The sequence below is a fragment of the Camelus bactrianus genome, chromosome 12 (assembly GCF_048773025.1).
Source record: "Camelus bactrianus isolate YW-2024 breed Bactrian camel chromosome 12, ASM4877302v1, whole genome shotgun sequence".
Lineage (NCBI taxonomy): Eukaryota > Metazoa > Chordata > Mammalia > Artiodactyla > Camelidae > Camelus > Camelus bactrianus.
Genome location: NC_133550.1, coordinates 45,869,557 through 45,884,687, shown reverse-complemented (window position 1 = coordinate 45,884,687; position 15,131 = coordinate 45,869,557). Strand labels below are relative to the sequence as shown.

Below are 15,131 nucleotides of genomic sequence, written 5' to 3'. Positions count from 1 at the left end.
ACATTCTGCACACTGAGCTACACCCTCTCCCCAGACCTCTGTTACTTGCATTTTTAAATTACACAAGTAATGCAAGAATACATACAAATAGAAGCAGTGAATATATATCCCCCTCCACCATGCCCCTGAGTACCTCATAGAGATAACCATAATTTAATTTCCGGGGTCTTTTCTACACACACACACATCTTTTCTCTAAATAACAGGCATGCATTGAATCAATCACACTGTGTGTATTGATTTATGTCTTTTTGTATCTTACTAAATGTTGGAAGTTTTTCCATGTCAGTACAAATAGGGTACTTTACTCTTTTAAATAGCTGAATAGTCTAGTTGGAACACTTAATTATTTGACCCTCTCCTTATAAATATATATGTTAGTTGTTTCCAAATATTCTCTATTACAGAAGATGTTACAGTAGAAATTCTTGTAATATATCTTTGTGCATTATTTTGGAGTATAATCTGACAAGAGAAATTTCTGGATCAAAGAGTAGGTTCAGTTATGATAGATACTGCCAAATCCCTTTAACCTTGTAATATATTCCTGTGTATTAAATGTAACACGCTTAGAACTAGTTCTATGTTTTATTGTCAGCATTTTAAAGAGATCTCCCTGCCTCCCAATAAATTTAAGCAGATCTGAGAGATTGCTGTTGACAGCTTAGTTAAATAAGCTTTCTTAGCTTATGCAGTCTGTGTGATTATAATTCCTCCAGAGCCAGAGACATTATTGAAAGAGGTCCTTTTAAATTAAGGTAGCAACAACAATGCATTTGTGTGTGGTACCATTTGCTAAGTAGACATTGATCACACCAGAAAATGTACATGCTTCAATATACCTTCGATTTGGTTTCTAAAGCCATTATTAGCCAGCTCTCGGTATATTACAAAAAAAAAAAATATGTCCACATTCTTAAAAGAAAAATAGCAACAGCATTAAGAAATAGTGAAACATTGTTAATAAACCTTTAGGAAATAGAGGACTTTTAATTTTGACACTCCACCTCACAAGCAAACTGACCATACAGCATCATAACAGAAGGTGAGAGGGGCTGCATGGAGACCCCTCAGAAGCATATTCATGGGTATTTTCTGAGTACTGGTCCCTCTGATTGCTAAGCATTAAAAGAAGACTTTTTCTCTCTTCCTTGTATCTTCAGAAACAATAGCCAGTGACTAAGTTGAAATATCCTAGCAAGAAGCACTAAAGATAATTAGTAGTTTGTATTTTTCAAAGATTTTCTTTTTATTACATTTTTTATTTTGAAAATCACGAATTTTTCAGTTGTGCCTCATTGGCTACTCTAATATGTGAGATTTAATTAACTACTTAAGTCAAATCTTATAGTGTAATGTACTGTATTTCTTATCCAGAATTTTAAAAATGTAGGTGGTTTTCCATGAAATTCATATGATGAAAAACATTGATTGAGAATATAGGTTGTTACAGATTACACATTTTAACTGTTTCCTATCTAGTTAAGAATTTTGGTCCACTGGAAACAACCTTGGTGTCCAATGACAGATGAATGGATAAAGAGGTTGTGGCATACATACAAGGGAACTGTACTCAATCATAAAACATGAGAAACTCCTGCCATTTGCAACAACATGGATAGATATTGAGGGCATTATGCTAAGGAAAATAAATCAAACAGAGAAAGACAAATACTGTATTTAAAAACACAGACAAACAAACAAAAGACAAAAAAAGCACAAAGTCATAGAAAAAGGGGTCAGATTTGTGGTTACCAGACTAGGGAGGAGACTAGAAGAAAGGCAGTTAAAAGGTACGAATTTTCACTTGCAAGATAAGTAAGTACCAGTGATGTAACGTACAGCATGATGATTACAGTTAACACTATGTCCCATGTAGCAAAGCTGTTGAAGAGTAAATCCTAAAGTTCTATCACAATGAAAAAAATTTCTTATTTGCTTTCTCTTCTTACCATGTTTTTATAAGATGATGGAAACTAACTAAACTTACAGCTGTAATCATTTCACAGAGTATGTAAGTCAAACCATTTTGTGGTGCACCTTATACTTATCTAGTGAGGTATGTCAACTACATCTAAATCAAACTGGAAAACAGTTTCTAAATTAAAAAAAAAGAATTATGATACCATATTAAAATATTCTGGCTAATGGAAAATTGTCCATTTTAGCTATTAGTCAGAAATGTGGAATTTATGTGAATACATGTAACACTGAAAGTATGTTAAACATAACTTAATATTTCATGATTCATAAAACAGTTCAGAATCTTTTAATGCCCGATGGCCATCACTATAGCTTTTACTATAATTTTCCAGAGGTTTAACTAATTCTAAATTTTACTTCACTTTGCTAAGCTTATCTTTAAAATAATAGTTTAGACTTTAATGCACTTATTTATTTTTTCCTAGAAAAATATTATATATGTGCAATAACTCATCAATATAAAATATTATATAGTAACAGCTTATCATCAATATAATATTTGATTGTATATATTCTCCACTGACCTAAGGTATTCAAATTTTTCAGCCTTCGAAAGTAAGTGTATCTAGTTCACACAGCATAAAACATACACTATTAAAACTGTCCTATCAACTGCTATCCTTAAAGAATGTATTGCATCTTTCATACCCCTCTGCCATGCTTCCCTTTTTATACTCTTTCTTAGAACAAATTTGACCCTGTCACTCCCAAGCATAGTTCCATTTGCTGATGGCACAGAGTTCAAATTCTTTCCAAAGTCATTAAAAGCTCCTTCCACCTTCTCTGGTCCTAGTGGTTGACAGCATCCCATGTGATATGTCTGCTCAAATACTCCACATTCCCCACCTCAGCGGCTTAAATGATGCTCCTCCTATGAAACATTGCCTGGTTTTTCCCTCCTCTAGATAGAAGTCATTAGTACTTTCTTTGGATACCCAGTGCAACTGGTGTAACTTACGCATCACATCACTTTTAACACTTCATTGCAAATATTTCTTTATATGTGCTATTTTTTTCTAATAAACTGTGGGTTTCTTGAAGGCAAGGAAAATGTCTTTACATGTACTTTATTTTGGAAAATATTTTCTTCAGAAATGTTACCTCACATTTTTTATGGATTATTAATTAATGAATTCACCATTTGAGAAACATCTCTAATTAAAATTTTAGAAACCCTTACTGGAGCTTCAAGGAGAACATTTCTAACTGTAACACTATTTCGCTATTCTGTTTATTATGGTGTATGCAAAATTGTGGGTGGGAGTTTGATCCTGCCAGAAGATGCTGGAGGTTGGGAGTAAGATGACTGCATTAAAACAAAAGCTGTGGTGGAGGAAATAAGAGGGAAAAAAAAAATCTGTATTATAGCTTAAAAGTGACCTAAGATCTCTCATTAGGCATCCTCATTTACCTATATTTTTCCTCTACATGTAATTATTGTGAACTTTTATCATAACTTAGATCATTCACACTGGTGTACCAAACACAAGCCTCCATAATAAACCAAAAGGATGGCATTCAGAGAACTTCCAGGCTGGTGAACGTGTGTAGGTGCTGGGAGTGTGGCACACCCGGAGAGGATGCAGAAGCTCCGCATTCTTTCCCCGAACCTTGTCCTGTGCATCTCTTCCACCTAGCTGTTCCCAAGTTTTATCCCTTTTTAACAAACTGGCGATCTAGTAAGTAGAATGTTTTTCGGAGTTCTGTGAGCCACTCTAGCAAATTAATCAATCCTGAGGAGGGGTCTTGGGAACCTCTGAGTTATAGCCAGTCAGTTAGACGCATAGGTGACAACCTAGGCTTGTGATTGGCAGCTGAAGCGGTGTTGGGGGAAGTGGGGGCCGTCTTGTAGGACTGGACCCTTCACCTGTGGAATCTGATGCTCTCTCCCAGTAGATGGTGTCAGAATTGAGCTGAATTCTTGGACATCCTTCTGGTGCCTGAGCATTGCTTCATATTGTGTAGGAAGCAACTCCACACACATATACACACAAACTTTAGAACTGAGTCCAGGAATCAAAAAGACCCACTGAAAACTACTCATTTCTACAGTTCATCAACCATATTGTTATTAGCATTCTCTCTCTAAACATTTATTACAATTCTACTTACTTATTTAAAACCTTTTAATGACTTATAACTCCTTGTCATTCCATGTTAAATGCATTGCAACTTGACTTCAGCCTACATTTCTAGTCTATTTTTCAGGGAGTCTTTTCTAACAATTAATATTACAACTGTGAAGGTCTACTCACTTTCTTAAATTATGCCATTCATCTTATCATGTGTGTGCTTGTTTCTATTGCTTTTCTGTGCCTTGAATTACTTTGTCTTTGCCTGCTTAGTTAATTTTAATTCATCCTTAAAACTCAACTCCGACAACATAATGCCATTTGCAGCAACATGGATGCTCCTGGAGAATGTCATTCTAAGTGAAGTAAGCCAGAAAGAGAAAGAAAAATACCATATGAGATCGCTCATATGTGGAATCTAAAAAACAAAAACAAAAACAAACAAACAAAAACAAAGCGTAAATAAAGGACAGAAATAGACTCACAGAGAGAGAATACAGACTTGTGGTTACCAGGGGGGTGGAGGGTGGGAAGGGATAGACTGGGATTTCAAAATTGTAGAATAGACTACACTGTATAGCACAGGGAAATATACACAAAATGTTATGATAACTCACAGAGAAAAAAATGTGACAATGAGTGTGTATATGTCCATGAATAACTGAAAAATTGTGCTGAACACTGGAATTTGACACAACATTGTAAAATGATTATAAATCAATAAAAAATGTTAAAAAAAAAAAACTCAACTCCAAATCTCATCCTGCATCTGCTTCATAGAGATAATGTGGATGCCAGATACTTCTGAATTTGCATCCTAAATTTTCCACTTACTGGCCATATGACTTTAGGCAAGATCTTAATCCTCAGGTTTTTCATTTTAAAGTTGGCACATTAACACCTAATCAGGTTATTCAAGGGTTATTTCTTTAATTGCATGAGACAACAAAGCAACTAGAATTTGGGACACACTCAAAAGAAAAAAAAAAGTCTATCCGATCAATCCTGACATCATCAGCTGAATAAATTGCTCCCATTTAGTTCACATTTCTATTTCAACACTTGTTGAAATTATATCTGTTTAAATTCCCAAATCTAACCACCTGCCAGTCATCAAGCAGATTGTAAATAAATGTTGGATTTATTGATGAAGCCAAGATATAATGATATGTGATCAAAGTATACTACACTATCTTAAGCCAAATGTAATTTGTGTGGGTTGTTTTATTATTCTTTACTGCTAGTAATAAAGAGTTGACTGATTCTGTGCTTACATAAGCTTTCTACACCTTTTTACATCAATAGTCCCACACAGTTTTATTTGTTCAGCATTAGAGTCGAGCAATGAATTAAATAGAATGACTCAGGTTAGAAAAGGTCTCCAGCCCTCTGAGGCCTTGTCATAGTTTAAGGCAAATGTAAATGTCAACGTCAGGTCATAAAAGGTAGACCTGAAAAGTTGGGTAAGTCATGGGAAAGGAAGGCAGTGCACGGCCGACTGGACGGTGGGACTGGGGTCTGCTATCATATATGAGAAAAGCTACAATGCAAACGCTGCTGATCCATATGCTTTGCAAATAGCCTACTTAAATATATACTTGGGCAGAGGTCCAGCCTGGTAAAAACCAGTAGAGTCTTCCACCAGCGTGACAATTCAAAATTTCCCTTCCACTTCGTGTGGCAGGCACCATTTCCTGCTTTGCAGTGTCAGGAGGCTGGGCCCAAAAGACAAGGGGAGGGGGGAACTTGATGAAATATTTTTTGAAGATTAGTAATAAATTTATTGTTCTCTTTGGATTCATTTCCTTCAGAGAGGAGGGAGCCACTTACCTAATTTAAAACTATTACCCATGATATTAGTGGTGGTGTTTTATTCATGCCTAATAAGGAACTTTACAGGACAGCTATATTGCAATTAGATTCTGGCTCAGAGTTTTCCTTTTATTCATTGATGAATGTGTGCAAGTCTCATTAACATTAAAAAGAACTGTGAAAGCTTTATGCTTTGAGAATGGAATGTGTCTAGGGGTTAATTTTAATTGCACATAACTGTATTTGGATGGACAGATTAGAAACAACCATTTAAATGATAATAACCAAATTTCTCAATTACAAGTAGCAATTGACTAAGACAAACATTTGTTGTGCCTATAATTCTATTAAAAAGATCACTTTGAAAATCCGAGTTTATTTTTTTCCTGGTTTGGAAGTATCATCTTTCATGACAATGACTTGTAAAGGAGGAAAGGAAAGAGATGGTAACAGATGTAAGTCATGCACCATTCTACAGAATAGGCAACGGAGACGCAGAGATTAAATAATTTGCCTGCATTCACACAGAATAAAAAGTCATACTTTGGTTTGCACATTTTGAAATCTCATGTTAACTGGTGAAAATCAAAACTGCTTGCAAATAATTTGTGTAAAATTTGTGTTCTATGGCCTGATGTTTGTGCCCCTCCCCAAATTCATCTGTTGAAAATCTAGCACCCGAGGTGACTGATGAGGAGGTGGGGACTTTGGGAGGTGACTGGGTCGTGAGAGTGGACGCCTCGTGAATGGGATCAGAGCCCTGATAAGTGGGGCCCCTGAGATCCAGCTTGTGCCTTTTGCCGTGTGAGGACACGGTCAGAAGTTTGCAGCTCTACAACGGACCCTTAAGCACTCACGCTGGTACTCTGGTCTTGGGCTTCCGCCTTCCAGAAGCGTAAGAAATAAACGTCTCTTGTGGATAATCTATCCAGGCTGTAGTATTTTGCCATAGCAGCCTGAACAGGCCAAGACATTGCGTCTACAGACTGATACTCAAGTTGCAACCAGTATGATTGTAGAATAGAAAACATGGTAGTCTGCGCTAGAGACTGTGTTCACTTCACTACGCATTTATGAGATGAGGCTTGTAATGTGTCTTAGTACCAGTGAACATGACTACCTGTGCACGGTGCACACTACATGGAAAAGTTCACCAGTATCAATGACGAACAAATATTTGTTGAGAAATCTATTATGCACAAAGCATTAGGTTGCATTTTTTAAAAAAAAAAGTTGAAGAGGCAAGACTAAAGATTGATTAGATATGATATACATTTATGCATTGCTTTCTAATAAAATACGAGTTATGTGGTAATCTTGAGGAACATGTTTATCATTTTCTCAGTGGTTCAAAGCATACTTTATTTTATATTAATTTCAACAATGAACTAAACGTCAATCATAGAATATTCAAGCTACAAAGAAATGTGAAGATCATTAGTCCAGCCACAAATTTATGCAAAAGAAAAAAAAAATCAATGCGACAGAGTCCGAGTGACTGATATGACATATTGATAGAACTTAGGATAGGCAGTTTCCTGACTTTCAATTAATAGATGTGAAAAATATTCCAAGTTGCCTTTAGAGTCTAAAGTCAGTGTCTCATGTAGCCATTAAATTTGAAGTCCCCAACTAAAGCACAAAACATATATCCATCAAAAAAGGGAGAAGTAGAACGTTCATGCCATGTTTAAGATTGATATTCTGACTAAAACTGGATTCACCATGCACAGTCAGTTTTTCTCCCTGTGTTATGAACGACTGTGCTTTTTCTATTAAGAATCGAATGTAAGCCCTATTTGGACCTAGGCATCATGTGTGAAATACATGCATCTTAAGCACTAGACTCACATTCCATTTGGTGAGTAGATGTTCACACATGGGAACTAATAATAACTGTGGGAGTAACAGATTTACATCTCCCGTTTCCTTCTCAGGGTCACAGCAGGGTGTGTACCAAGCGAAATGGTGGGTGAAACTGCCCACTACAAATTTATATCAATTATTTGTGCTCCTCTCCCACTCTCTCTGGTTTTTGCTGACCTTTTACAGTTTTATTTATTTGAGTTAGATTTGTTTACATGCTCTTACATTTTAATGCATGAGAACAACAGATTGCATACATTTTTAAAGAGCAGGACTGGATTATCCATATGTATGATATCACTCTTCATACATCAACATCAATATGCATGAGCATCAATAACAGAGCAATACATCAGTGGAAACAAAGCCTAAAAAACGGGAACTTCATGAGCGCATCTGCAATGTTCAACGACGTAGGTGTCACAAAATAGCCACCTGAGGGAGAATCTAATTTCTAACAAGATTGGCTTGGTCCATGCAATATGTGAAAAAAAGGAAAATTTTAGATAAATATCTCATTTTCTTTTTAAATTAGAGTACATAGTAAAGAGGGGCTTTCATTCCCACATTGCAACAACTGGCTGGACCTAAGTATTAGCTCATTCCATTTAGACAGGGAAGGCTCTCTTCAGTTTCGTACAATTTCCCCATCCCCCAATTTCTCAGTATTTTCCTACTGAATTGCATCACTCACTTATTGTATCTATATGATTCTAGACCGTCGAATATGCAACATCTGACCCAGAGGAAAGGGAACCCAAGCTGTAAAAGGTTTTGGTATTGTTGTTCTAACGGTATGGTTATCCTCGAGGTGGACAGAGATGCAATATACACACTTCATGCATTTTCCCTTCTGTTAGAGAAGAAACAAATCCCGTTACCAGATGTACTCTTAGCTTGACTTCATTAGACCCTTACGCATCTGACCTCGTGGTAGGTGTTTAGATAATCAACATCTGATTTTTGTATTTGTCTGCTTATAAGGGGGAAATGTGCTCAAATTATGTATTTTGGTTATTTCTGGTCCCCGTGAAAGTGAATTTTTGATGGCATATGCGTGGTATTATATAGTATTACTTAACTACAGTAAGAGATTCTGCTGATTATCCCCATACATATATTTCCAGCTCAAATAATATTTATTTTTCTTATCATAAATTGAGAAATTAGCAAAGTTGTCATCCATTTCATATTGCTTATGTACTCATATTTACATTTATTATTTTATTTAGTGTGAGCCCATCTCTCAGGACCTGGTTATATCCAAGGCCCTGGTTACACCTGAGCATTTACAGTGTAGGGCCCAAACTAATAAATTTAAAAGATAGCTTCTAAATATGTCCTTACAGATTCCTACTGTACCTACTACAGAGTTAAATTCACTGAAATGAGGCAAAGGATTACTTTTATTTTTTTTGGGGGGGGCGCAGATCTAGGATGCCATGGTTAATTGACAAAACGCCCCCAGTTCTTCCTTGTATGGACCCCCTTTTCAATAAGACTTTGTAACTTCTCTCATCAAGAGGCAGAGCCTGTTTTCCACCCATGAACTGGAGGTTGACTTTTTAAATACATTTTGGCCAAAAGAACTGCTGTAGCTTTAACAGTGTACAATCCAAGCGTAGAACTCAAGAGGCGTTTCACGCTTCAGCTCCCTCTCCTGGACCCCTCACTGTCATGGGAACAGGCCAGGCTAGCTTGCTAGAGGTACAGAGGCCTCAGCCAAGGCCATCCTGGAGCAGCCACCTTCCAGACAATCCAGTAGTTGACCACAAACACCTGAGTAAGCCAAGAGGGCTCAGTCAAGCCCAGCCTGGATTGGCAGAATCGTCCTTGTGAGCTGTAGACTCAGAAGGACAATATATCGTTTCAAGGTAGCAGTTCTCATTGTTTTTTAGGGTCACCTGGGATCTCTACCACCTTTTTATGAGGAACTAAAAGATCAAAACTACTTTGATAATTATATTAAGACTTTATTTGTTTTTTAAATTCTTATTCTGTCAAGAGTATACAGAGTGTATACAGAGTATACAGTTTTCCAAAGGCTTCATAATGTTTGAAGGCAAAACAGCGTGAATACAGTAGCAGAAATGAGACCCCCTCTACACTGAAGAGACTAGCAAAAATGAAAAACAGGATTATTCTTCTCACTAAACTTTGCTTTGTTTAGAAAATGCAGTTATTTTTCATGAAAATATGTTATTTATAAGTAATAGTTTATTATTAATGTTAAAGGAAATGACTATCTTAAAATGTATATTTTTGTGTCTAACACAGTAAATATTAATATAAAGTGCATATAAACAAACCTTTTTTGAGTCCAAAATAATTTTTAGGGAAGTAAAGTATTCTGAGAACAAAAAGTCTGAGAACTGCTATTCTCATGACGATGAAGAAATTAATAAAATGTAGCAGTTCTCAGACTTTTTCAAGTTAAAAAATCACTATGCTTTGTCCCTCAGGACATATATCCTCTAGCATACTATGCAATTCTAAAGCCTTAAGATCCACAGACTGTGGATATATGTACTTTCATTTCTTGAATAATATTGTTATTCTCAGCCTTATTATTTTATATTTGAAAAATTGGGCTTATTCACTTTCTAAAACATAGATCAATACTTATTTAACTAATCTGTAGGCAAATATTTACTTGCTGATTTTACACAAAGCAATTATTTCCATGGAACATAGAAATATAGAAGCTGAGAATTTTAACTAAGAGAGCATCCATTCAAGGTTTTGCCAAATTTAGCTCGAGGCTGAAGGTTGAAGAATTCCATTGGAATTGTGATAACGATGCACTTGGGGAGATTAAGTTGCTCATAAGTTTTATTCTACGAAGGTCAAAACTAAGGATGTTGAACTGGAAATGCTTCACTACTCTAATGTTAGATTAAGAAATGAAATTTAAAAAGAGAATAACTGCTCAATTCCTGAGAAGTCCATATTTATCAAAAGTGGCAGACAGGTACTATGGGATCAAGCATCTGTTGTAATGAAAGGATTATAAGGAGTTAGACTTTTCTGTGGGCTAATACTGCATATACTATAATGCACAATAGCTCACCAACATATATGAAGCTGGATAATTCGACTGTATTTGAATAAAATAGCCTCTTTTGCGTAGTATTTTGTTATTAACTTTTTGGTTTAGCCTTAGATAGGTAGAGTAGTGGAAATGTAGGAAGTAGAAAATGTAATTAAAGAGCCTGACCCTTCAATGCACTGAAAGGAAAAGTGAACCACACACACTACAAATATTTGAGAATACACAAGTTACTGTGAATTTTAATTGCTACTAGACACTGCTGAAAAATGAAAATTAAAAAATAAAAGAGCTTATGAAAAGGAACTCAGTACCGATGGATTGGAATTTATGGATGAAAATCTTCTTCTTCCCTCAAAACCCAGCTTGTTATAAATTGAATGTTTTTGTAATGTCATTTTCATATTATCTTAAAAAAAGAAGAATAACATGTGTTATATTTAAAGTAAAAAAAATACTGGATTTTATATTAAAATATAGCACATGGATATTATAATACTATTTTCTACAAATAAATCTGGCTGATTTAAACCAGTGTGGGAGTGGCAGCCTCCAAAGGGAGTAAACAGAAATTTTTGAAATGTTTATACTGGAAAATGCCAACGACTGCTGTTTTATATACATATCTTTCATATGAGTAAAAAGAATAAAAAACTTGAGTACTTGCCCTGTCTAATTTTAACCCTCTTTTCCAACAACCATATGGGTAACTTCATTAGAGAGCCTGCATGGACATTTTATGAATTGCTCGTTTACTTAAACAGTAAGCATTAATGGTAATTACAAGAATTCTAAAGGCTATAAAATTAATATTGCGTGTTTGGGAGTCTAAAAGATTAGAAGAGGTACCCACATTATGTTTTGGGTTTTTTTTGGGGGGGTGGTTTCTTCAAAAGCAGAATCACAGACTACCCCCCTTTTCACTGTTGACAGGGCTTAACAGTTTAGTAAGATTAATGTGATAAAGTCTCTGCTTCAGGGAAGAGAAAGAAGTAACAGAAGCATAACAGAATCATGGAAGGACAAGGCTGGAGAATTGCAGAGGCAGGACATTAGTTTGGAATAAAGTTTTAGCAGAGGTCAGCTATTTAATTAAGTTGAGTCAAAAGAGAAAAATATCACTGTCTAAACTGTCTGAGAAATAGAAAGAGTTCACAATTAGCATCTTTAATAGACCCCCAACACTTGATCTTCTGCTTCAAATCAGTCTACTGGATCTATATAGCCAGAGTAAACTTCCTGATGAAAAGATGAAAACGGTTAAATAAAATTATGTATACAAATAAAGCATATGCACTTTCTAAGAATCTTGGATCTCACATGAAAGGAAGAAATCTGAAAATACTAAGATCAAAGTAAAAGTAGAAACCCTGAGAGGTATCACCAAAGCCAGCTTTCAACACGAGAACTTCTAGAGATCTTTGGAAAGCCTGAGCTTCCCTTTTGACTTCTTCATGAAGACAGAGTGAAAAATATAGTAGACGATCTCTCCTACAAAATGAGACATAAGCCTCATGGGGGAAAAGGGTCTGAAAGGCAATATATTAACAAATTGGTCCTCATCACAGATCTGAAATCTACATTCATGCTATTTGAAAGTATTTAGTTTGAAAACAAAGCATTTAGTTTAAAAGTGGTCCTGGGTTGATAGTGCCCCCTGGGCGATTGGTAGAAGCAAATACTTTAAGAATGGATCTCCCAAGTCTGGCCTTAAAGAATTTTCATCAGTAACATTCCACACGCATGAGATTATAGTCAAAACAAAAACACAAAGGGAAAATAAGATTTCACAAGTGAAACAACAGGAAATGGAAGTGCAATCAGAACCACAAAATTAAAACAGTTTCAATTGAAAATAAGAGCAAGAAAAAGGGACTATTAAATTTGTAAAAGACTCAAATGGAATTTTGTAACCCCTAAATTATAAAAATTAAAAGAATAAAAAGGTTAAAATAAGTCACAAATATACACATTGTAACTGACTGTACTTCAATATAAATAAATAAATAAATAAATAAATAAATAAAAAAATATGGGGAGGATGGGAAAGGACCAGAATATACTATAATGAATGTCAAATCAGTGGTTCCAGTTATTAGTATAGAAACAAAATATCAAGAGATATAAAGTAGTGATACAGTACTGTTACTAACAATCCTATTATGCTTTAGTTGAATTTTTTCAATAAAATCTATTATATACTAAAAAAAATAGTTACAAATACACATCAAATCAGTGAACTGGATATGGATTCCAAGAACATAGTATTAAGAAACTATGAAATAATTTGAAAAAAATTTAGGAGACATGAAAAATAGAGAAACATGGAAGAAGTCACACTTAAAGGAGATAATGACTGAGGAGTTCTAGAACTGCTGGAAGACATCTATCCTCAGATTCAGGAAGGCCAGCAAATCTAAAGTGGGATACATAAAAACTACACATATCATAACCAGCTTCAGAACACCAAGGATCAAGAGGAGATTTTAAAAGCAGTCAAGGAGAAATAGCAAATTACCTACACAGGTATAGCAACTAGACAGACAATGGACTTCCCATTGATAAATGGAATCCAGAAAACAATAGAATCAAATCTTTAACGGTATCAGAAAAATCCCTGGCAATGTAGACTCACAGTCCAGAGAAATTAATTTTCAGGAACAAGATAAAAATAGAAATACTTTCAGATAAAGAAAAACAGTGAAATCTTCATTAAAGGAAAGTCTAACGGATATACTTCAAGCAGGTAGATAAGGTAGACAATCTAATGAGACAGCATGGTGGAAAAAAGGGGGAAATATGTGAGTAAATCGAATATAACACTAATTTATAATACAACAACAATTCCTAACTCTTGGAATAATAGAGCAAAAATACCCACAGTATTAACAGAAAAATGGCTCATGGTAATTAAAGCAGTCAATATACTTTATTTTAGGATGAAGTTAAAGACATTAACATGACTCTCATATGTGTGTGTGTATTCATTTGCACTGGGAGATATCTTAATTGTATTAGTTGTAATAGGTTATTTTTGTTCTATGACTTGCTTTCTTCTCCTAGCATCAATAACATTTCCAAGTTTTAATCAAAATATCAAGTTACATGCTTTGACAAACTCAGAAATTTCCAATAAATATCCTTTAGAGTTTACAGTGAAAGTAGTACTGTTGAATAAATAGGACTTATGTATATAAAACTAATGAGAAAACACTCTCAATCTGGGTGTATGCAACTATCCTAAGACAATCTGATTTATGGGATGTCTTTGATGATATATAAAAAAATTATTATAGCCCCTCAAAACACTGTGAATGACACCCAAACTCACCTTAAGAAAGAAGTTTTCATAATCTGTTCTGTGCAGAAAATGTTGATACACTGGAAAAAAGAAAGTCCAACATGACTAATACAATCCTCTGTTTTTATTATTAATAAAAATAAAATTAAAAAATTTCTAGAAAATTTGTTATTCCCACGCATATAATATATACTCATGTAAAGGTTTTCAACATTCAAGAGATTGTTCCTGCTATAACATTATAAATTCATTTCCTGGAACAGAGTTTGCTATTGAATGTCTGCCAGACTATGTTAACAAGGGTATTCAGAGGAAAACTGTGTACCTATAACACAACAAATACATGAAGAAAAATCTCTAATAATGTCTTTAAAGTCATGTGCATATTCTTTAAGCAAAGAGAGTTTAAATAATAAATATTTTGTTACGTTGCACTGCTTTTCTCCACTGAACTTAAAAGTACTATTTATATTTTTGAATATTTAGTGCTTTCTGGGTTCTTTAGGTACCTCTAGGAGCCAATAATGTTATTTCCTGAAGTTTGATGCTATAGAAACATTTATTCTTTTAGACAATGTTTAGTTGTGAAAATTCCTATGTTCTTGAGGCACAGATTTCTCTGCCTTTCCTGACATCTCTATTCGCTTTTTTCATCTCTACTTAGACGTGCTATGGTCAGCTTCTGTGGTCAACAACACCTGCACTGGGATTTCTGTATTTTTCTTCTATTTTTTTTTCTTTTGTGGCTTCCACATATAGCAAGAATAGTTGCAATTGAAGACTGATATTTTAAAATGTTAGTAGTCGTTTTAGAATTCTCATTTCAAATAAATTCATTTGTCAATATGGAGCTATTATCATTACAGCTAATTGGTTATATCTCAGCACAGAGAGGGCAGCATCGACAGTCATCAGCGTGGGACAGAAAGGAGGTAGGGCTTAAGAAGGCCTAGCTATAGATTCCAAAGAATTTGGTACACAGAAGGCTGTAGTAATAATAAGTTGAATTCTATGCAAGCTTTAGAATTGGTTACAGCAGGGTATTTGG

General features: G+C 34.9%; 1 protein-coding gene across 3 annotated transcripts in view; it reads right to left on the bottom strand.

Moving 5' to 3' along the window:
* LOC123616141 (alpha-1,3-mannosyl-glycoprotein 4-beta-N-acetylglucosaminyltransferase C) overlaps positions 1-15,131 on the bottom strand; it is a 588,644-nt gene that overhangs the window by 27,845 nt on the left and 545,668 nt on the right. For all 3 annotated transcript variants that reach the window (XM_074375319.1, XM_074375321.1, XM_074375320.1), the window contains one exon: positions 14,114-14,163. In XM_074375319.1, the coding sequence (XP_074231420.1) occupies positions 14,114-14,163 (50 nt within the window). The remainder of the gene's footprint in view (positions 1-14,113; positions 14,164-15,131) is intronic.